The sequence below is a fragment of the Cygnus atratus genome, chromosome 24 (genome assembly GCF_013377495.2).
Source record: "Cygnus atratus isolate AKBS03 ecotype Queensland, Australia chromosome 24, CAtr_DNAZoo_HiC_assembly, whole genome shotgun sequence".
Taxonomy (NCBI): Eukaryota; Metazoa; Chordata; class Aves; order Anseriformes; family Anatidae; genus Cygnus; species Cygnus atratus.
In genome coordinates this window covers 1,813,729-1,837,545 of record NC_066385.1, presented here as the reverse complement: position 1 = coordinate 1,837,545, position 23,817 = coordinate 1,813,729, and the positions used below count along the sequence as shown (strand labels likewise).

General features: G+C 53.8%; 1 protein-coding gene across 1 annotated transcript in view; it reads right to left on the bottom strand.

The window, feature by feature from the left end:
- The window catches only part of PLXNA2 (plexin A2), a 134,838-nt gene that overhangs the window by 43,076 nt on the left and 67,945 nt on the right, over positions 1-23,817 (bottom strand). Inside the window, exons 4-8 of the mRNA XM_035561404.1 lie at positions 15,395-15,495; positions 10,647-10,770; positions 9,669-9,822; positions 8,508-8,604; positions 5,672-5,786 (exon numbers count right to left, since the gene is read on the bottom strand). Coding sequence (XP_035417297.1) covers positions 5,672-5,786; positions 8,508-8,604; positions 9,669-9,822; positions 10,647-10,770; positions 15,395-15,495 — 591 coding nt within the window. The remainder of the gene's footprint in view (positions 1-5,671; positions 5,787-8,507; positions 8,605-9,668; positions 9,823-10,646; positions 10,771-15,394; positions 15,496-23,817) is intronic.

Here is a 23,817-nt window from a genome sequence, read left to right as displayed (position 1 = left end):
CCATTATCCTTCCTGGCCACCGTCATTTGTGAGATGACTGCTAAGGAAATGCTTCTTCCCATAGAGAACGGGAGAGGACTTGCATTTCCAAATCTGTCCTGTAATGCTGAAAACGCTGGTAGCAAAAATTGTCCTACCATCAGTAGAGATGAGGAGGACATAATAGTTTTTCTTTTTTCTTTTTTTTTTTTTTTCCTCTTTGAGCAGTGCTTTCAGTGGGAGAAAAATGTCACATCGAGACTGTGGTGCAGAGAAGGGCTGCCAGCCTGTGAGCGCAGCCCCTCCACGCTGCCTGACAGCTCCAGTGATCACACTAATAAGGGACATACATTTTGGGATGGAGAGGGATGCAGGAAGATGCCCTCCTAGTGAAAGCACAGGCACTTGTGGGGAGCCGCACTGCTGCTGGCAGTTGCTGCTGAATTTTATCAGATGAGTGAGTGAAGCCACCAAGCCTGCAGGGTCCGGGGGGGGGCGCGGGGCTTGCTCTGACACCGTGTGCATTACAGAAAGCACTGCTGCAGGCCCTCTCTTCCCTATTTGTGCCATTTCCAATCCAGGCTCATTGCTCAGTTTTCAGTTATTTTTTTCTCCTCCCCAGTTGCTGCTGCAGCAGCAATGTACACACATTCATGCCCACACAGGCTTTTATATGGTGCGTGCATGTCTGCAAGTGGATAGAGAGGTGCCCAGCCGTAGGTGCCTCTGCAGCAGCACCTTGTTCCCACACCGCATGCAGGCTCTGGAAAGGTTCCCCCATGCAGGTAAACCACAAGCCCTTCCCCTCGCTTGTTCAGCACCAGTCTGGGTGCTCCGTCCTGCACTCCCCACTCCGTGCCAGGACGAGCTGAGCATCCAGAGAATGCAGAACAAAAGGGAGAACTCCAGCCAGCCGAATATGCAATTTGCTCCATAATCAGTTTACTTTGTTTTTAATTCATGAGAAGTAAATCCTGCAGCGAGCTAGAAAGGCCATTATTACCTCCTCTTGCTAAATAAACACACGCTGAATTCTCTCATTATCCTTCTTGACTTCTGTAAACCAGAATAAACACAAATCAGAAGATCTGCTGAAGAAAGACAAGACTGACGCACAAGTGGCACAGACTCTCAGGGAATATTCCGGGTATGAAGCATCATTGCACAGAGATTACAAAGACATTTTATGCTTCTACAACACTTTTTAGTCTCAAAAATTCCAAGGTCTATAAATACATTAAACACCAGAGATAAGCATCTGTCCCTGGAGCAGAACAGAGCACCCATGGTTATTATTTGTGTTTAACAGAGCAGTTTTAGTAGGTCAAACCTCCTTGCTCTTACTTGGAAAAAAGCTGCGTAGAAATAGTAGGCATTTCTTTCGACTAAGGGATTTAGACCAAATAGAAGACAACACAACATTTTTCTATTTTTCACCAAAACCAAAAACCCTTTACAAACGTTAACTAGCTGCTCACATTTTAAAGCTCTAAACATAAGCGAATTTGGCACATGAACGTAAACCCTTGGCTCAGCATTGTGTTCCCAATGACATGAATTACGAACCCCATCACTCAGGCAAACACATTATTCTTCATTTACGCTAGTGGAAAGGAGAGCAGACCTTGCTCCTCAGGAACCAAACGTGCAAAGAAAGTCAACTGAAGCAGGACTTTTCTCACCAGTAAATTCTCAACAACCGACCGCTTGTCCTGTGCTTTGCGCCGTACCCTGTGCCTTGGCCTGTCAGTTACGAAGTCCTGTGATATTTACAGCGAAGCAGGGCACAGACACCTGCAGAGCCGATTTCTTGCCCATCAGCAGCTCTCTGTGCAGCAGAGGTGAGGACCAGAGCTAGTCCCTGGGCATGGATGGGGCACTCCGGGGACAGCTTCCCATGTCCCCGAGGAGCATCTTCCTGCACGGCTCCGTTCCCCTCTGAAGGGCAGACACTGGGAGTTTCTACTCCATAAAGCTACTGAGCAAAAAAAATGCTGCCAGTAAGCTCAACCCAATCTTTTCAGAGCAGTTAACCTTGCTGCAGTTGGACTTCTTATTACTATCGGTAATGTCTCAGACAAACATCTCTGCAGAAGCTAGATGTGACCCAGCCAAGTCATTCACTGACTTTGGTGGACTTAGAGGTGGTCCTTGGTTGCCTCTTACACACCAAAGATCCCATTCAGGCATTCAAAATGGGGATTGTAGGAACAGATATGAGGAACGTTTGATTTGTTTTATTTCCTTCAAGGTGCATCAGGCTGCACTCAGCATCAAAGGGCATAGCCAGGTGCAAAGATATTGCCCTAAAAGCAGCAATAATTTAAACCCAAACTCCAAGGAGTCAGGACAGAACTGAAATCTGGTTCTGCACTTAACTTCCAGAATCTGAAATGCTCCATTCCCCTGATTCAGCACCTCACATGTGGAAATGGCATTATCCACACGCAGTGGACATCAAAGAGGGAAGGGATTCCCACATTCTGGGAAACTAATAGGATTTATTTGGTTCTAGCTCTCCACTGGGATGGGTATAAGTATATATGTGTCTACATTCCTCTTCATCTCTGTTTTGTACACTTAGAGAGACACGTCATACAGCCATAAGCCACACGCACTCACATGCACCCCCCCAGACCCATTAAAATGACATTACAGGCCTGAGCTGGGGCTGTGCGAGTCTCAGAGGGCCCCGTGTTTCACCTGGGGGACTGAAGCTTTGTAACAGAAGACAATCAGCACTACGCACCCATGAGGCCCCATTTTGGAGAGGCTTTGCTTGTGTGGGTGAAAGCTAGCCTCAGGGCTACACCTTCCCATTGCTCTTTGGATAGCAAAGTCCAAGCACACAACTTCTGTGGACAAACGAAGCCTCAGGCCACCTGAAAAAGGCTGAGAAAATAGAGTTGCTGGTGCTAGAGCTCACTAATGACTTCCCAGGCCAGCTTCTACCCCTGTGGCAAGGCACCAGCCACCTTCAGAGCCGGGCCCCTGGGCCACTGCCTCCGCTGCCGAGCCCTGCCCTGAGGACAGGGCAGACAGAGACAGAAAGCTCCTCTCCATTGTATTTGTGTGGAACATGGGGCAGAAAAGCAGCAGTTAGCTCAGTCGGTACAGCCAGAGGACTGCAAGAAGTGTGTGGCTCATCAAGGGCTTGCTTCCCCCAGGGCCCAGCAAAGGGTCTGAGGCTTCGTGCGCTTTTCTCTTCCCAATGCAGACAACCCCAGGGAGCATCAAAGGGATTCAGTTACACATCTGAGTCCCGTTGGGACACAAATTCTGATGGGTCAGGAGTAAAAGAGAACATTCAAGTACGTGTGCAAGCATTACACAAGAACAAGCTGAGGGGATGGGCCGGGCCGGGCAGACCAGTAGGTGCCCAGCTCCACCACAGCCTCTGGCTGGGGCATGGCTCTGTGGCTCCACATACAGACTTGCTGCTGCAGAGGGAACCATGCTGATAAGCACAAACGTTTTGCCAATACATAAGGCCGTGACACAATGAGGGCATTGTGATCTGAATTATTTTAGGAGAGGAAACTCTTTATGAGGCGTTTGTTTGATGTCTTGTGTTAGCCGGAGTGAAATGCCCATAATAAAGGCATTAGGACTGCATTGTGTACACAAGTGACAATTCATTTACCTCAAATAAGCAAACAAATTAGTTTTTAGTGGCTGGCTTTGCCTGTGCTCAGAGGTGTAGAGAAGTCACGATGAGCAGCAGAGCATCTGTATCATTATGGGTAGCATTATGGGTAGCCTTTATCAAAAACAGTCACCAGAAGGGTGCTGCATTAACACCTAACGGCCCCATGAAGAAACAAACTCTAAAGGACGAGGATGACAAAGTCCTTTGGAGCCCTGTGATCCCATCAGGAACCGGCAGAGGTACTGTGTCTCCTCCACTCGCTGCCCTGTGATCTCAGGTAAGTCCTGTGTGTTCCTGGGAGCAGAACGGAGGCAACGGTATTGCCCTACTTTGCCAGAGACTTGTCAAACACTTTTAATATCCTGGGGTTGAAGACCTATAAAAATGAGAACTCCAAATGTAAAGCCTGGGAAGACAGTAAAGCTTTGAGTGTGAAGGAAAAAAAAAAAACCCACACCCCTTGGAGAAGCCAAAGCAAAGGTTTTTGCTTTCCCTTGTTATCTTAAAAGGAAGTTTCTTGGCTTTGAACTGGACTGGGGAAGCTTTTGGTTTGTCCCCAGGGTGGATGCTTCTCCTCGGGCGTTTGTACCCTCGCTGCATGAGGCAGTTCTTCAAGGTGCCACGTCTGTGCCTCTTCTCGTCCCCACTGGAGGTGGCACGAGGCCAGCAGAGCTCACGGTTACACTGCCTGTCCTGCCCGTCCCTCTGCTCCTGCAGACCCCCTGTCCTATACACATGCAGCTCATTAACGTGCCTTGCCTTGTCTCTGTGCCTCCTGGCAGCACATTAACCAGAAAGACCTGGGGGCTGGTTAAGTTCCAAGTTTACCTTTGTTTTAGCAGCAGCCCCAGAGCTTGTGGCACTTCTTTTCAGTGGTTTTTACCCCGCTGCCCGATCTCTCCTGCTGCTCTCATCTGACCCTTCTTTATCCCCATTACCCACTGACAGGTGTTTGTCTTCACGCTGGCTGATCCTTCTTTCCTACCTTTTCCTAATATTGGTGTGTCCCCACTGCTACCTTTCCCACTTCCCAAGACACTCAGGATTTTCAAAGCACCTTTTTCTTGCTGCTTTGGGGCCTGCCCAAGGTGGTGGTGATCCTGTATAACAAGTGACCCTGCAGGTGCCACGGAGAGGTGTGCAGGGGCAGGAAGGACAGAGAGCAAAGACCAGGACCCTACCAGCACTGGGGGCTGTATCTGTCCAATGTCTGGAGAAACTAAAGCAGAGCGCAGTGCAGCTTTGCCCAAGTTCACTACTGCTGATTTACTGCTGGAAGCAATCAGACAAGGTGCAAATACCCCAAATCAAGGGGTTTTGGTTAACTTTGATCAGGAATTTGTGCTAACAAACTCTTTTCCTTCATGGATCCCTCCACCCCAGGTCATACTGAAGAGATCTGGCAGAGCTGTTAATGGGCTCTGCCTCCTTTCAACTGTTAAAAGCGTTTTTGGAATGGAGCCCCACACCTTTTATGAACTGCTAAGAGAGATGGCCCCTGGTCCACAGTGCTGGAACCCAAAGCAATTCTCCTTTCCAAAGTCTGGGGCTATTCACATCTGTAATGGCCTTCTTAATCCGTTTACAGTCAGGTTCCACCCATAAATTTCAGACCTGCCAACACAACCCAGTGCAGAAGGCACCAGGAGTCCCACCAGGAGCTCTGCACACCCCTTGCTTGCCGTTGGGCAAATCCCTGCATGCTTTGTATATAACATGGAGTCTCTGAGACCCCAAAGGAAAGCGCTACAGCAATTACAGTATGAATTACAGCTCTTACTGAATCCAAGCATACCCACATATCAAAGGGGGGATCAGCTTTGGCATTCAGGCTGGGACACATCGCTTTTGCTAGACCAACACTTTCTTGCTACGTTTCCTGCTGCATCTGCACGTCCAGGTGCCAGCCCGGAGACGAGTGCAGGAACACGCCTCAACCCATGGAAAGTCAAAAAACCTCACATAAACATCGTTTCTGCTAATTGTGCCATAGGAAAAGCAAAGAATAAAGAGCTAGGAAGTGCTGAAACCATGGTCTGGTACCTCAGAGACGTTGATCCGGCCCTCCTGGAAGGAGCAGGTGGTGGGGTCGTGGGTGCACAGGTTGCGGTACTTGCACCAGTGGCAGCGGAAAGCGCTGTTCACACAAGAGAGGCACCTGGCGGGGAGAAAAGATGGGTTACGGAGCAGGTTATCGGGTCAGGAGGCCAACTGCAACGGGGTGGCCTAGCCAGAGTCCCTGCTCAGGGTCCCTCACAGGAAAATAGCCTCTTTGGATGGAGTTTGGTACAACAAAAGTAACAAACAGCAGCACAGTCTTGGGTCTGGGAAAACAAACACTCAGAAGAGAGTATTTAAACAACCACACAATTAATTCAGTAATAAAATACAAGCTTGGATTTACTGCACATCGTTGCATTGTGTAAAATAAAACACGGCATTGCACAGACACCAGGCTTGATCTTTAGCTTTGGTAAAATCTGGAAAACAAAACAAGCCTGGCAAAAATTGGATCAGCTATTTTACAAGTCAGGAATGCTTAAAGTCAGTGGTAACACTTCTGCTGGCCTCAGAGCGCAAAGTGTCCAGCAAGGACTTTTGACTCACGTTGGAAGAAATTAACTGTTTATGAAATGTGTTTGAAAGAATGCAGACCCTCCTCAGACCTGGGCGTTCCCAGCCAAGGATGCGTGGTATGATCTCGGTGGTATTTTCCTTCTTATGCAGTCATAGTGACTTTAATAGTTAAGGAAGCTTATTCTAATCACACAAATCTGGGGAAGACCATCAGGTGCTGCAAACTTATTTAATTACTCATTTATTTGACCCATTTCTGTCTGTTCCAGCCTCCCTCACCTGGCCTTCAGCCTCCTGTCTGGTGCTGATGGAGCTCCCTGCTTCCCTCAGAACCGCTGGTAGGAGCAGCAGAGGACCTCTTCCACTGCCCAGGCCAAGGGGTTGCTTTGGCACCTCTCTGCCGTGTGGTTTTCTGGCTGCTGCTTTCAGCTCTGCTCTGCCCCAGCTCCCTGCAGGCTCCTGAGCTCCCCAGGACTTGCAGAAGGTCAGCACCTTTGGTCTTTCCTGATTCTGCTTTCTTAAGGACCACTGTCTCTGCTTTGCTTCAAAATGGGGGTGCACGTCCCCACTGCATCTATTCTTTCTCTTGTTAAAATGGACTGAAAAGAGAAGCCACCACCCAGGCCCCTGACCCACCTGCAGCTCCCTGGGCACACAAATTCATGCCCTGAGAACTGACCCATCTCTGGTGGGCTCACCACACCTGGATCCAGCACAGGGCGGTCAGCAGAACCTGTCTGCAAAACCAACACCTTCCTGCCCATCCACAAACCTTCTGAGCCCCCTGCAAATGCCCACGGGTGTATGCTCCATGCACCACAACCCCTTCACATGCTCCTGTGCTGCTGCAGACCCACAGCTCTTCCACTGCTTGCTCTCCGAGTGCTCTGCCTGTTGCAATGAGGACTTTCAGGATCAATAGGTCTCTCTCCGATGCTAGCTGAGCCCCGTATTCCTTTCTGCTTCTCACATGTTGTGATTCATTCCTGCAAGGCTGCCTCATGCCCTTGTTGAACTCACTGATAATGAGTGCAGCATGATGTAAGTGCTACAGAATTTACAACCGTGTTAGCACTTTATCTCCAAACACGAGCTTTGAGAAAGGCATGGTCAGATGGAGCCAAACGACAGGATGGAAGACACACTGCCTCTCCTGATCCGAACACCCACTCTGAGGAGAAAATAGGGGTCACCACAAAGTCACCCCTCAAGCAAATCCAGGCAGACGAGAACCCAAGGGAACCATGGACAGGACCACAAGTGCTCGCGGTGGAGCAGGAGCTGGTGCTGTGAAACCTGGCTGAGGGACAAGGGAGCACAGACAGAGCTGTGTGGAACTGGTAACACGGCAGGAGGCAGGGACCACGGGGCGATGGGTACAGACCGCTGGAGAGACAATATGTAGGGAACAGAGGACCGTCAGGGCGCCTCTCAATCTGGTGTCTCTGCTGTGTGCGGTGGCTCAAAAAATAAAAAAAATAAAGAAAAATTGAATGCATGCCTAGAAAAACTCCAGGCTAGCCAAGATCATCAGAGCACACAGCCCTCTTCCAAGTGCAGCAGGGAGGGCCCCATAGCTTGAGGCTTCAAATCCAGCACAGAAAGGCTGAGTGAAGCCATGCTGGCACTTCTCGGCTCCTACCAGGCAGCTTGGGCAGCAAATCCTGCTCCAAAAATGGAGCTGAGAGCTGACCCTTGCAGCGGGAGACGTCACCCAGCCCTGCAGGGACAGCCATTCGCTACCCAGCTTGTGCCAGGTCCTGCCCGTGTTTCATTTGGGTGCTCTGGGACTTGCTTTGTTTCCAGAGAGAAGTCTGCAAACGCTTCAGATGCATAAACACAACTGCGCAGCCAGCCAGCTCGGCGAGCAGACAAGGCAGGGGGCTCCTGCCCCCAGCCCTGGGGGCTTCCAACCCCGACCCCGCCGCCATGCTGGGACTGCGTGCTGCCCACCTCCCCGGCCCTGCTCTGCCTTCTCCCACCGAGACGCATCCACGTTCACAGTTGCAGGATGGAGCAGCTTGGGGGCACCAGCAGGTTAAGGTTTTGTCAGGCTCGTTCAGCCTGCGCCTCACCAGGCCCGGAGAGCTGAGGCCGCTCAGAGGAGAGCACCGAGGGCAGGGAGCGGTGGGCTCGCCTTCCACGGGGGGCACAGAGCACCCACACGTCTGCTGGCTGAGAAAACAGCCCAAAGACCCCCTCCTGCAGGGAGCTTCCCCCCCCCCAAAGTGTCCCAGGAGAGACTCTGGGGCTTCCAAAGAGGAACAGCCCCGGGGGGCTGGCAGGGGGGGAGTGCACTCACAGCTGGTGGGCGCTGCAGTTGTAGAACTTGAACTCCGTGCTGACGAATGTCCGGCCCGTCTCCCGTGACTTCAGCTGCAGCACCACGCCGAACCAGTCTGCGGGGCAGAACAGAGGCAGTCAGCACCCCAGGTGTAACGGGGGGGAGCAGCGGTGGGTGCAAGGGGGCTCCCCGGCTGGCCAGGGTGCTGAGCCCTCAGTACAGGGCAGGAGATGCAGCCAGGCTGCTCCTCCAGCACCCTGGTGCTGAGCATCCCCCATCCAGACTCCCCTGAGCACCCCAGGACCCAGGGGCTGCCCATCTGCAGCAGCCCCTCCAGGCCTGATCAGCCCTGGTGGCAAAACCCATGGGAGGCACCGGGGCCAAGCACAACCCCAGGTCACAGCTGAAATGAGCTCGGGATCGCATCCCCTTCCCTACAGGATTTCTGTCTCCAGGACAAAAACACACTAATTCAGTCTAGCCCAAGACTAGAATAGGAACTAATTGTGGAAGTGAGGCCATTAGCAGCCCTTTTTAGGAGCCTCCTCCCTGGGTTAATTAAGAGCAGATTGCTCTTCCAGAGCTGCCACGGTAAGTCTGCAACAGCCCTGCTACCGCTGCGGCTCTTGGCCCCAGTGTTCACCGGTTCTGAGGCTCCCTATAATGTCTTAGAAACACAGAGATATCAGCAGGGATGCACTGCCGACACCTGGAAGGATGCCAAGGAGAAAATGAGTTTTAAGCAAGTAGCATTTTGTTTATGGGAAGTGAAAATAAGACAGCGGTGACATTAGTGAAGAAACAACCCAAGGATGGAGACTAAAAAATAGAAATATGCCTCCACCTACTGTGGGTACTTCCCCTGACTTGGGGAGGGCTCCTACTGCTTGGGTCTGCCCTATGTGGCCACCAGCCCCTGCCCTCTGCAGAGCCCCCCCCGGCCTCCTGCAACCCCAGGTCCTGTTGGCAGCTGTGGGAGGGTGTAAGGACAGGGAATGCACATACTGCTGCCTGCCCGTCTCTTAAGGACGAGCACATGCAGGTCCCCGGGGCCAGTGGTCTTTCACAGAGTGATGAGTTTCTCCGTCAGCAACCCCAAAGGGTCAGCTCTACCCAGCAGATATTCCCAGCCATGCTTTCTGGTGGCACAGGTGCTCCCACCCAGAAGCAGACACTCACCTTGATCCACGGGTATGGCAGGAACGTCTTTTGCTGCTGGCGACACGCAGACGACGCGGCTGCCCGAAACCTGCCCCTCCACCTCCGTCAGGTTCCCAAAGAGGCAGGTGACCCCGGCGGCCAGGTCCGGAGCATCGCTCACCAGCAGGCTGAGCTGGAGCCAGGGGAGAGGCGGAGGGGAACAAACCAGGGAACAAAACAGCCAGCAAGTGGTTAGCAGGAGAGCTGCCCCAGTGTCCTTCGTGTCCTCAGTACCCACTGCTTTCCCACTGAATGCTACTGCCCTTAAATCACCCATCCACACACAAAGTGGCCAACTGCCTTTCACTGGGGGAAGAAGAAAGCAGGTTTACGGATGCACAAACACCTTGCTAAGCCTTTGGTTACTGCGATTTAGGAGAGGTGGCAATGGCAACTTTTTGGCCTCCACTTGCTCTGCAGAACCATCGCCGCCCTCGAGGCCTGCAGCAGAAGCACAGACTGCAGCACAATCGGAGCAGCCCCAGCACGTGCAGCAGCAGCAGAAACCTCCAGGGCCGCCAGCACCAAGCCTGGCCGCGGGCATGCAGCGGCCCCGGGGGCTCGCGGGACGGGGCTGCAGCTGCCGCAGTGCCTGTCCACAAGCACGGCGTGTGGGTGCTTGGGGGGCTCGAAGGGAAACAGCTGGGATGCTTCGGAGAGCCAGGGCTTGGCACAGCTCACAGATGGGCTGCTTGGGAAACAAAGCCTTTCCTTTCAACGGTTAATGAAACCAGACTGAGAGAAATGCGAGCTGGGGCCCGAGGGGAAGGGGAATTTGTCTCTGTGATCCCTACCCCCTCGCCCCCTGGCTCAGACCCCGCTCTCCTTACCAGTCCCCTGCAAGCCTGACTTCATGGGAAAACAGTTGTGCTTTTGGGAAGGGAGAAAGACTGGAGAACGGACTGCCCGCTGCGAACCCGAGAACCGACGGCTCCCTCCCCCTGAGCACCGACCTACCGGGAGGCTGTGCTGGGACACGGAGATGCTTCTGGGCTGCACGGTGATGCTCATGCACTGGCCGATGCTGTCGGCAAAGCGGTACGGCTCGGCGGCTCGCTCGCAGCTGTCCCGCGGGGAGCACCTGGCACACACGGGCACACGTCAGCACACGGAGCCCTCGGGGAAGGTGTGCAACAGCACCAGGGCTACGGCTGGCCTTAGAGAGCAGAGCCCCGGCCATGTAAGCATGAGCAGGGCCGGGGGCAATGCTCTGCACCAGGATCAGGCACAGACTCTCTGGGTTAGGACCAAAGTGCACACAAATATTCTGTGCTCGGGCCAGTCCTCCATACACCTCATTCCTGCAGGCCATAAATTCCTAAGCTGCACAGAAACTAAAACTTAAAGCAACAACAGGCAGCACACCAAGAGGATGCCTCATTCCAATTAAACCAAAACCACATAGCTCATTAATTGTCTTTTCCTGGTGCTGGAGAGTGCAGCAGTGCCAGAACCTGGGACTTCCTCTCCTGTGGCTGCGCGCAGTACTCTGGCCAGCTGTCCTGCCTCAGCCTCCCAGCTCTGTCCCATTCCTACCCTCAGGAATGCAACCCTCTGGGCATGCCAAGGGGACCAGGACTGCTCCTCGCAGCTGGTTATCCCTATTTCTGTATGGCAGGTGTCCTCAGAGTGAACTGAAATCTTGAGGCAGAATCAGGTAAGATGTGAAAAACAAGTCCAGTGTGAGAACAAGAAGGTGAAGCAGGGCAGAAGCAGTTACTAAATGAAGGGAATGACAGCACAGCCAGGGCTCGGGCTGCAGTTATAACTGCTGAAGGGAAAGCGTGCGCCTAAGTTAATTACAGTGGGTAGATGAGTGCCCACCAGGAAACCAGGGAAGAATTATTAATGTTTTGAGATGAATATCAGACAATGCAGCACTGCACTGGGATCCCTCAGGGATTTTCTGTTTCATGTAATTTAGGGAAAATCTTGTTCTTCAAAACCTGCTCCCTGGCAGCAGGTGACATATTGGCCTTTTGATGTTAATGGTGTTAATAAACTATCAGCAAACTTTATCACTTTTCGCTCAGTGATGATCCTGGACCCTAGTTAAAATCACGGTGCAAAGGTCAGAGGATCCAGATGCTGTCACCAGACCCACGTGCCACCGGCCAGCTCCTCTCTGACAGCTCTCCGAGTGCATTTGCTACTTAACGAGGTGCTGCTGTCAGACTGCTTGTTTCCCTGCTTCCCTTCGCAGAGGCCTGGGCAGCCTCAAAGACACGCAGGCATTAGCCAAAACGCCTCCTGCCCACGCAGAGCCCGAGTTTCCAGTCTGCATCTCTCTGCGAGCAGCTGGTGGGCGCCTCGCAGCGCCCAAAATCAGGGCTTACAGTGCCAAGAGGGTGGGCTGTTGTTCCCCCTGCAGGACTGTTGGCTTTTGGTTAAGAACAGTGAAGTTTATGCCTTCCCTTACAAACCCCAGTGTGACAGCCAGCAAACACTGCTGCTGTTCTTCTCTTCCTCTCACCCCTCTTTATTTTTTGGAGCGTAATGGAGCTAAATATGAACGCTACCAACGGAAGACTTATTGAGGTTTAAGTGAATCTGTAAGATAGCTTTAAAGTGAGCTCTTGACTGAAGCCTTTATCTCATTGACTCGCTGGAACGGCTCTTTTTTATCATACTATTTATGGCAACAGCCCTAACAGAGATAAATAGGTCTGTAGACAATAACAGACTTGCAGAGAGCAGCATATGGAAGAGCCTTGCAGGTTTCAAATCCCACTGGGCTGAAGAGACTCTTTAACAACCTCCTAGAGGCCTCTGCTTGCTCCCGAGGAGCGCGGTTCTAGCAGCAGGAAGAACAAGCGATCCCTCGCCCGCACGGAGAGGAGGAACGCGCGAAGGCAGCGAAGCCCCGGCGCTGCAGTGGGGACAAGCTGGGCTGCTGCTAGAGGCTCTGCTGGGAGAGCAAAGGAGTTTTGCAGAAGGACAAGCACCTGTCCCTCCCTGCTGGTTTAGCACCTTCTAAAGCATCCCGTGTCTGGGGTTCCTCAAAACCCAGTGCAACGCACACACTGCTCATGGCCACCACGGCACCGAGCTCCTCTTTCAGGATGAGTGGCAGCGGTGTGAGTGCCCAGCCCATCCCCACTGGTCCCTATGCACCATCAGAGCTGCCCAAGCTGCCAGCACCACAAATGCAGCTGATTCCTGCTTGCGCTTACTGGTTTAATCCTCACAGGTAGCTCGTTCAGGAGCATCACTACTCTTAAATTCTAAGCGTGCACATGCCTGTGCAAGCATCCCACCGTACAGCAAAGCCTTAATCCCTGACTCAGGCTGCTAAGAGACAATAACGCGTAATAGATCACACAGGGAAAGGTTTGTGCAGTCCCAGATAATGAAACGCTCATTCCAGGACAGCTCGGATCATTTTGCTTTCCCCTCATTACTGGCTGTGTAAAACCTCTCTGGCTGGCAGCAACACACAACCCAACGCCTCCTGAACAGGGCACTGCTCCACCCGTTTGTCTCACACTTGTACCTGCTCACACCCCCAGTGCATTACATTACTATTTACAACTCAGAACCTTTTTCTGGCTTCCTCGGTACCTGCACACCCACACTCTCAGCAAAAGCCTCTGCAGCTGCAGATGGGGGTGCCTGGGCTCAGTGGGAGCTGCTGCAGGGCTGGGCTCTACTGAGCTCTTGCAGAGACATCCCACAGCTGCTGGGGGTCTCGCAGGGCACAGACCCCGAACCCCAGGGAGGCAAATCCCATAACATGCACTGGGGAGAAACAACAGGATTTCAGCCCCTGATCAAGACTCAGTGCTGGTTTTTATCAGTGCTTGCCCAGATGCTGTTGATGGCCACGTTGCCCACAAGGCCATCCCCTCTCCTGCTGCGTCAAGGACCAAACCTCTGCCCTTCTGCTGCTCACCCTCCCACCAGCCCTCAGAAAAAACAGTGTGAGCATCCCACCCTGACCCGCAGCCTTTCTGCTCGGCCAAGGAGCAGCTGGTCCAGCTGGAAGGGGGAAATGCAAGAATTAGAGGAGAGCTGACAAGTTAAACACGAACACGCCAGCGCTTGGGGCCTCCCAACAAATATGACAGAGGCTTCAGGAAGAGCAAGATAAACTCAATTATTTACAGCTAAAGACAAAGGCTAAAAAATGGTGATTGCTCTAAGGAGGCTGGGAAAGTGCAGACACTTGAAGGGAGGGTTGAGAAATACCATCGGGGAACAAAGTCCTGTTGGAAGATGTCAATGCCTAAATGTCATGGCCGAGGGCAGAGGAAACAGCACTTTTCTCTCCTCTTGACATTGAGGGGTTTCTCCCTGCAAAATTAAGACAACCTTTATCTGCTTCCCAGGTAAAGTGCCCAGCACTGCCACACCACCGATGCGTTCAAACTGCCTCGCCCTGGCACTGAGACATCTGAAAAACCTGAAAAACCTCCCTGTTTCAAAGCTGCTGCGGCAGTGAAGGCTTCCCACCATGCCAGCACATCTGGGGGCTTCGCTATAGGGCTGGACAGGCTCCTCTGAGAGCAAAACTAAAAATGAAGATGCGCAGACACTGCGCCCCACAGTGCTGTGCTCCTGGCAGGGGCACCAGGGGCCACTCTGTGCGTGCCCCCAGCCCAGAGAAAGCCAGGGCATGGGAAGGATGCTCAGCACCATGAGGGTTTTCCTGCATCCCTCTGAGCGCGGCACCAACCCTGCAAACCAAACAGGCCCTGGTGGGTGCTGGGAGCCAGTTTGCACCCCAAAGCACGCAGGTCCCTAATCCAGGCCGGATTTTGCACAAGAGCCTGTCTTTTTCCTCTCTCACCCTCCAACACCTGCTGCTCAGGCATGTGGCCAAGTGTTATTGTGCGGGTCCCTGAACTCTGCCTCCGCCCCGATTTCCATGCAGCTCAGGGGGCTGCTCTGCACGCTGGCACGGGGCCGGAGGGATTTCTATTCCTCTCCTCCAGCATCCTCCAGGCTCGCCCCTCCTCCCCGCATCGGCGTTTGCCTGGTGGTCCCCTTCCGCTGTAGGAAGTGATCCTTCTTATGGCAGGGGAAAGAAAGAACACAGACACCTCCTGAATGCAGAGCGCGTTTCCTGCAGCTCCCCTGAAAGCACCAGCCCTCAGCCCGCGGGGCCTGGTGGTGTGCAGTAGTGCTGCCAGCCCTGAGCCCCGCTGCCCCGGCCGGGTCTGCCCCAATGGGGACGTCTGCAGCAGATGCTCTCTGACCTTGCCATGCTGAATTTAAACATCTCTTCCAGCTATGTTTAATAGGGCTCGGTGCTCCGCTCTGTTCCAGTGCTGTAACCTCACTGAAAGCAAAGCCCTGCTCATCTAAGCAAGCCTCCTGTTGCCTCTCAACATTTCCCATTAATCAGGAGGGATTGGCGGCTTGGGCAGCCAGGATGAACGTGCAAAATGTGAGGGCTCTGCTCCCCCAGGCTTTAATTCTGCTTTTCTGTGGTGTCCCGTGGCCCCCTCCCTGCATGCTGTGCGCACTCCACCTCTCCCAAAGAGAGGATTTGTCTTCCTTTACCTCTTCGCGGGAGCTCAGGGATTTTCAGTGGCATTCATACTGCAATGCAGGAAACACCCAGGGAAGAGAAGAATGGATTCGAGGGACTTCAACCTACTTCGCTTTTTGCAAAGACTGTGGGGGAGGCTCTTGGGGGTTCTGAAAGCTGCTTTTGCCATCGCCGCCACCGGCGCAGATGCGGCAGCTGAGGCCGGACTTACATGTGGTGGAGCGTGCACCAGCCGCAGTGGGGGTCTCCCGAGCTCAGGCACTCCCCGCAGGTCGTGTACTGCTCGCAGGACTCCACGGGCACCCGGGACACCTGCAAGGAAGAAGCACAGCCTCAGCGCGTCTGTCGGCACGGCGGGCAGGCGGAACCAGGAGCGGCTTCTCCTGGGGGAGCCTGGTTCAAGCAACACAAAAGCGAGTCACAAACGTTGAATTAATTCTCACACCTGTGCAGAAGTCGGCCAACAATAGGAGTCAGCATGGACTGAGGCACGAAGCCGTCACCTGCAGGTGGCCGCAGGAGGAAGCCGAGGTGCCGGGAGCGCACAGCCAGCACCAACCCACTGAGCCCCCCCCCCGTGCCCACACAGCAGAGTAGCATGGCTGTGAATTCACAGGAGCCCAAGTTCACATTCAGTGCTCGTGCAAAAAGCTGTGGGGCCACGGCTTTATGTATTGTGAATTAAGAAGACCCTATATAATTCAGAAATAAAACCCAATAGCAAAACCGGTCTGCTGCTTTGGGATCCCTTAAACTGGTGCACGCATAACGGTTTCACAGAAAATGAAGGGAAATGGAAAATTGAAGGAAAAGGAGTCCCTGCTGTTAGGGATGGAAGCGAGCAGAAGCAGCGGCTTCGTTTGCTTTAAAGAGAAGGCAGAAAGCCTGCCTGCTCAGGCAGGTCTGAGCACACGGCATGCTCCCACGGGTGCTCACCTCTCCCAGGGTCCCGGGGGGGTCCCAGCCCTGCCACCTGCCCGCAGCCGCCCCGTCCGTCACCGCAGTGCCCGGCGGGCAGCAGCTGGGGTGCGGGGTGAAAGGAGCAGTGTGCGCCAGACAAAGGCCACTTTCACGCCAAGTGCTGTTGACACAGTGAGAACCCAGTTCCTCTCTAAACACGACACCAATGGGGCTGCTATTCTTCTTGTTTCCTGAGCCCTACTTAACAGCTTTGCCTGAAACAGAACTCGGGTGGGGGTTTAGGGTTTTTAGCAGAGCCAGAGTCTGTGGGATGCGTGCGGGGTAAGCGAGCAGTCGGTAGGCGAGAGGCAGAGCTGGGTGGGACGTGCACGCATTTAGCCCCGGCTGGCTGCACAAAGAGCTTCAGAAACAGAGAAACGGGGGGTGAAGGAGCGACACGGAGGTGTAAGGCCAGAAGGAAGCTCTCCCCGTGCTGCTGGGGCAGAGCCGCGGCTGCATCCCCTCTGGGGAGGCTCTGACCTCCTGCAAGGATGGGCAGCTCCGTTTTAGCCCTCTCCTGCGTCTCACCAGGCGTTCGACCTATTTCTGACCTTGTCTCATTCTGCACGCGCAATTCACATCAGTCAACACCGCCGTCAACATCACAGCATTCCTTTTAGCCGGTGTCTACGGGAAACCCTCTCTCTGGAGGGGGACTTCTCCCCCTGCGCACACAGCAGGCATCTCCCCAGGTGCCTGTGAAAGGCATGCTGAGTTTACAGCAGCACGAGCAGACACTTGGTGAAGTTTCTTCCATCTGGGCACGCAAAGCCCCTCACAGGCACCATGTTGGTGTGGGGGCAGCTCATCCCCAGCAGCAGCGGCTCCCCCAGGGCGCCCAGCACCCAACCTGCCCGTGGGAGCCAGCGTGGCTCTGAGCAGTCCCCGTGGGAGCCACCAGTGGCCGCAGGATACCCCAAGGAAGGTCAAAAGGTTTTGCTTAAAATCCGTCCAGCTCCTTGCAGGGCTCCTCTCGCCGATCCCAAACCCACGGGGTGTTGCTGATCCTCTCCTCCTACCCGTGGGGTGAGGCTCTGCAGGATCCGTCCCTGCCATTTGTATGCAGCTCAGGGCTGCTTTCGTGTTTGTGAGGAGCTGTGTGCTCTCGCGGCGCTCTATAAATAACGGAGGATTTGAATTATACGAATAACAGTTTGTTGCAGATCATTTTATGTTATGCATTTGGGTTCTTTTTCTGCTCAGAAGCTGTGGCTTCTGTACGTGATAATTCTTTAAAAATTACACAGGAATTTTGAGCGATTCCTCGAGTCGCAGATTTCTAGCCCAGACGGGACCATTTGATCCTTTCTTTTTAATGCCTGCATAACTCAGGGCAGACAATTTCACCCCTTCACCTCCTTGGCACATTCAATCTCTGGTGAGTGCAGCAGAGCCCGCACACCCGCACAGCGCCCACAGCCCCGGCTGGATGCTTGGTCGGGCTCCTGGCCCCTGCCTGGAGGGAGGCCCAGGACTCTGGGAGGGAATTTATCATCTGCTCTTCTCAAGTGCTTAGGCCTACAACTTCGAAATTCACCCTGGGAATTAATGCCAGGAAACCTGCAATGCCCAACTAAGCGATCAAATGAAGAAGCTCAAAAAGACCGTGGGCAGAAGTCATTTAAATATTTGCATGCATGAAAAAGGTTGGGGGGTTGCAGCGTTTGCCCAGCTCTCCCAGAACGGACACATTCAACCTCCCTTACCATCATCCATCCAACTACCTGAAAGGCTCCAACGCTCTAAAGAATGTTTCATTTCAATGGAAAAACAAGACACATCCATTAGTAGGGTATATCTGCACGTTCTCCTATGCCTACCACAGACACAGAGAACTGAAAGCTGTTTCCTTCACAGCCAGTACAGAAGCAAGGCTCAGACTCCCTTCCCCTGCCTGACGGCAGGCTGGAAATGCTCTCTTGGCTTTAAGTATTTTTAAACTGTTCTCTGCCGGCCTAATTATCGTTAGCAGACCAAAGCGTTTGTGCCTGTGAACCACCGCACCGAGGAGAGAACAGAAGATGTGGAACACGGTGCCTCAGACCTGTGTCTGCGGGCAGGAGAAAAGCAACGCGGATCAGTGCTGATTAAAAAAACACCTCTGAGGCACTGAGGTCGGAGAAACGGGTTCCAGAGGGCGCTGAAAACTCAGTGCTGGACATTCAGCTGGGCAAAACCCAAGAGGCAGCTGGAAACGTCAGCAGGGCAGGGTGCTGCTGTGCTCCCCAGCACCTGGCTGGAGGTGGGGTTTGATTTCGTGGTCTGCTCGCTCACGGCACTGCTGGGGCAGGTCCGAGCGCTCTGCCCCCTGCCCCCTTCTGCCACCGATGGGCAGGAGCCCCAAATCCTGGCCTCTGCTGGGTCCCTGCCGTGTCCTGCCAGCCCCGGCCCCGCTCCGATGGCAGCAGGAGCTCCATCGTCACCTCGCGGCTCTGCGCAGCCGAGGTGGCCGGCGCCTGGCACAGCCCCGTCTGTTTGCTCTCATCTTCGCCCATCCCCGGGGGCGAGGCTGCGTGGAGCAGGATGGTTTATTTGGAGAGGGCTTTGGTTTGCACTATTTAGTTTTTAAATGCAAATACCTCTCTTTATTTACACTAGAGAAGATGGGCCAGGGAAATGTTCCTGGCACTCACAACAAACACCCAGAAGGTCTACCGCTGCGCCAGGAGCGCATTTCCCACCCCAGCCCAGGCCCCAGGAAACTTTGCTGCCTGAACCTACGAGCTTACCCCCAGGGCATGTGGCCCCGCCGTACCCTGCAAGCAGGGCTCCTGACTGCAGCCCTCGGCCCAGAGCACCAGCAGACCTAGGCCTAGGCCTCGAGCGTTCCAAAGTGGATACTAAGTTTGGATGCCCTGAGATTTCTGTTCCTGCTCTCCAAAACACGAGCCGAGATGTCCTGAGGCCAAGCAGCCGCAGGCAGCGATTCTCCTAAACGAAACATCAATACCTGCACCTCCTTGCTGCGAGATGCACGGCAGCATCCCTGCAGCGCCGGGGGGCACTGCCATGGCTGCGAGAGGATGAAGCAGAAGTCAGGGAGAGGAAAGGACAACGGGCACTCTGCATCAGCATGGTCAACAGCGAAGCAACTGGTAAAGCAATTCAGCCTCTGCAGCCTTCAGCTGAGCAGCACCAGCAAGGGGGACACGAGCCAAGACTCCGGCTCCTTGGGAGCATCCTCAGGGCAGAGCCCTCCTCCCTCCAGCCCCACCGCTGTGTCTCTTCCTCCTGCCTATGCCCAAGCTCTGCTGCTGAGTTTCTCAGTTCCCCGTTTACGAACCTACTTCTCAATAATTAAATGTAAAGTCTCATTACTGCTTTATTTGACTGCCTGACCACAACATCAGCCAAAAACAAAACAAAACAAAGGAAATCAATACAGGCTCTCCAAAACACATGAACTCAAACTCTGCCAGACCCCAGAAAAATATACAATAAGTGCAAGAATCCAGTTCCAAATGCATAAATACACAAATACATCCAGAACCAAACAAAGCCAAGTTTCCACAGCTTACGCCTGCTCCAGCACGGGCCTCTGCCCTGCAGACCGGGACAGCCATGGGGCGTCCCATCCCATCACCCTGCCCTGAGAGCCACGGGCTGCTGCAGCTCACACAGAAAATCTATTTTTAATGACTTTGGGGAGTGAAGTGGAGATGCCAACCAGTTCAGCGTAATTAAAGCTATCCATCACTCAGTGAGCAGGAGCCCAAACTTGATGAACTTTCCACTGAGATTTTTTTTTTCTTCATTTATGAAAAGAAAAACCACTGCTTTGTGCGGCTGCAGGAGACACGAAGAAGTGTGGGAAGGAGCAAGGACTTGCCAGGTCCAGTTGCGATGGAGTCAGGCTGACGGAGCTGGGAAAAACAACGTGAAACTTCCTCAGAAGTTTGTCAAACTCTTCTTCCTATTGTTGTTTTTTTTCCCTGCCTCCTCAGACAGCACTGATTGAATCCCAAGTCCTTAAGTTTCCACCATGAAAAGCCACCGTGAGGGGCTGGGCTGGGAAGCACTCGCTGCTCTGCTGGAGAAGCCGAGGTGCTGCAGACCCCTTCTGCCCTGCCCTGCCTGGAGACGCCGGGCTCTGGACCCGAGCAGAGCTCAGACGTGCTCTGGGCTCTGGGCTGGTGCCTGCAGCAAGCAGGGTGTGGGGCAGCAGGTGGACGGGAGGAAAGCAAAGGGAAATGTGTGCATTGAAGAGTGCTGAGGAGCGTCCCCGCAGCACCACTGCCCTGTGCTGCCGAGCCTCCTGGGGCGGGCAGAGCTCACCCGAGGGTGCACGGTGCGAGCTGGGGGCTGCGGGGACCCTGCTCTCCTCTCCCCCGCCGCTCCACCATGAGGGTCCCCAGAGGCACCGCGGGGCTGTCAGAAGCAAATCAACGCCTGTAACTTTTGGCAGAGGAGCAGCGAGTGGGAGAGGACACCGAGACAATGTTTCCATGGCTACAAAGGGATTATTTAATTACAGCGCTGCAGAAGCACACGGAGAAAGTTCCTTAAACTCTGATCCGAGCAACCTTTTCAATGAGCTCGGCTGTACTGCTCTAAGAACCTCATTAGCATCTTACTAGGACAAGCTGTGTCGGGGCACAGGTGATCAGATGGCTGTCCTAGGGAGCAACCAGACCTTCTCCCTGCATACCTGGCTCCCGCTGAGTTATCGCTGCCCCCTTGTTAGACTTGCGCTAGACTCCAGAGGGAGGTGATGAAAAGTATGGGCAGCCTCCTCTGGGATGCAAGAGCGAGTGGAAAACCTGCAACTGTCCCAGAGTAAGGCTTAATGAAGCTGAAAAATCATCCTGACACCAGAGGTTCCTCCATCTACCCCACCCCAGCCAGCAGGACTCAGGCTTGCAGCAGCCCCATGTTCTGGCACACGGGCTGCTGCAGACAAATGCTTTCCTGTGGTTCACCACAACTCCAGTTAATCATTGCATCAGCACAAAACGTCTGAGCAAGATTTGTTGGGATAACAAACTGCCAGGCAGAGATCACATCCCCACTCCCAGGGGAAGCACAGCATCATATAAACCTAGGGGAGGAGAAATGGGTTTTTCCTCCCAGACATGGGCTGCCCACAGCTGTGCACCGAATTCTCCATCAGCTGAATCTACCAGCTCCTCCTAGGTCCTCAGCACAACACAGATTGTGCAGGAGATGACATGAGAAGGGCACCGCTCGCCGGGCACAGCACCGACCATGCTCCCACCATCACCGAGCAAACCCAGCAGCTGAGTACAGCCCAGCATGGGGCTCCTGCAGTGCTTGGGAATGGTCCTGTCCATGCACCCTGCCTGGTTTTGGCAGCCTGGAAACCCTCCCACGGAGCACCCCAGCCACCCTTCCTACCCCCAGCATCTCTTGCTGCACACACTGTGAGCATCGCGGTGTGCACGCAGCGGTTTGGACCACGTGCCGGCACTCACGTGCCTGCCAGCTGCTCCAAGGCTCCCCACAGCACACCTGCATGAGCCTGCGTGCGACAGCATCAGCTCCGAAGTGCCTTGGCAGCATCAGCTCTCCCCACTGCTTCACACGGACCATCTGCAAGCGGGGAGCTGGGGACGCGCAGCGGAACCGTGGCTCTGCCAGCGGCACGTGGCTGCTGGTACTGGAGAGCGGGCTCCTGGGAACAGCTCATGCACGTCGCATGGGCAAGATTGGAAAGTGATTCTTTCATCTACCATAGGAATAAAAACACTGGCTGAAATATTGGCACAGAGCTGCTCCGGGCTTCCACCGAACTGCTCCAGAGAAACTCAACTGTCTTGGCAAGGAAAGGATGTGCTAAACATTAACACAAGCTGATAATGAGGAACGAGATGCTAAAGCTGGGGTCTCCACAAAGAAAACCAGGCTACGCTGTAATACACCCACGTGGTTCTTTCCCTGGAAAATCACCATTCCTCGAGGGATTTGCATTTTTGTTCTCAATCACAAAGAAGTTTGAGGGAGGTCCCGAACGTGCTGCAGGGCTCCCTCCGTCCGCGCCACGAGGTCTCAGCTCCGCGCGGGCAGTAGAGCTGCGGGGTCCCCGAGCGACCAAAGCCTCCCGGCCTCGTGGTCTGCAGGACCGACCCGTTGGCACCCAGCCGGCCGGGAGCACGTCGCCTCTCCCCAGGGCGCCCCACTTGGATCTACAGCACTGCTGTCCTCAGAAGTGGCTTTCTTGAAGCGTTGGCACCGGCTTCTGGCAAATGGCAAGTTGCACAGCAAGACCACCCTGCCAACAGGAAATTTTCTTTGTGCAGCACTGATTAGCCCGAGCCTCCCGGGAACCAATTAATAAGGATAAAAGGAGAATGCTTTCCAAAATTTCTGGGCTCAGGTGGGGATCAATCCAACACAGTAAACTTTTATCTTGCATCAGTTCACGGCCCCCGTGTTCAGTGCTTTGCCTTGCTGCCACGTAACTCGTAGCGCACTCCCTGCAGTCATTTGAAAGTTTTAACAGAAGCTTAGAAAATTAATTAAGGTGAATAGTTATAAAACATGCACTTCTTTCCCTCTCTATTTTGCAAGCAAGTGACAAAAATAGAATTCTGAATAATTCTGGAGTTATAACCAATGTAATTAGGTGTTCGACGAACTCTTGCAATTGGGCCGCGCTTATTAAAATTACTGTTTTAGACAGAAGATAGCTGGAGAGTCATTAAGAGCAAGCAGCTCGATTCCCCGGGACCCTCATTAGCCTCGGACACCTCGCAGCTCAGGGCATGCCGTGACAGCACGGCCCCACTGCAGGTGCCCCCAAAGTGCCCTGATGATGGGGACGTGGGGACCTTGGCACCACGACCCCAGGACACCAGGACCTGCTCCGGAGGAGCCCCGAGAGAGGTGACGGCTGTGGGAGCAAAGGGAAGAGGCTGTTTTTGGCCACAGCAGTCACACTGGTAGCACAGCACAGGCAGGGGCATCTTGGCTCTCTTCTAGGAGAGAAATCTCCTGGTGTGCCAGGAGATTTCATTATTTCTTCTGTGTGATGCTCTGTAGGGCTCTAGGCAGAAAAAAAGCCAGGTTTTTGCTCATTGTCTTCTATTGCATGCAAATTTGAGCAGAAAACGGCCACGGTGCCCTTAGACCTGAAATGGGAACAGGCAAACTGGAACCTTGCTGTGAGTATCTGCAGCACAAGGGACAGCAGGACCGGCGGCCATCCCCTGGGACCTGCTCCCGGTCCAACCGATAGGAATCCCGCACTGGTAGGCACCCAGGCGGGCACATGAAGGCCCTACACTTTACAAGTCAGCACAAACAACCTATGGGAAGGTTTTTAGGGAAGTTTTTTGAGCAGACAATGCTAAAAGCCCTGCGCTGCGATAGTGACTGGGAGCAGGAAAGCCTTGGAGGGGCTGAGAGCGCCTCGCTGGGAGCTCCCCGAGCGGTTACAAGCAACAGCCTCGCTCCGAGCAGCTCCTCGTACAGGCCTGGGAATGCTGCAGGCTTCAAAGTAGGTGTCAGCGCAGTGTGTGGCAGCGAGGGGAGCTCCGTGCTCCGAGATGCAGTCATCTCGATCTGTTCTGAAAGACCGAGATCTCGGCGGTGTGTATCACAGGCGAGCTCCGTGCCTGCTGCTTGCGATTGCCTTCAGCCGTCTGTTTTTCCTCTCTCCCTATAAAAACCACATGCTAGACAGCAGAGGCCCCTTCCCCCAAGCTGCTAGCCTAG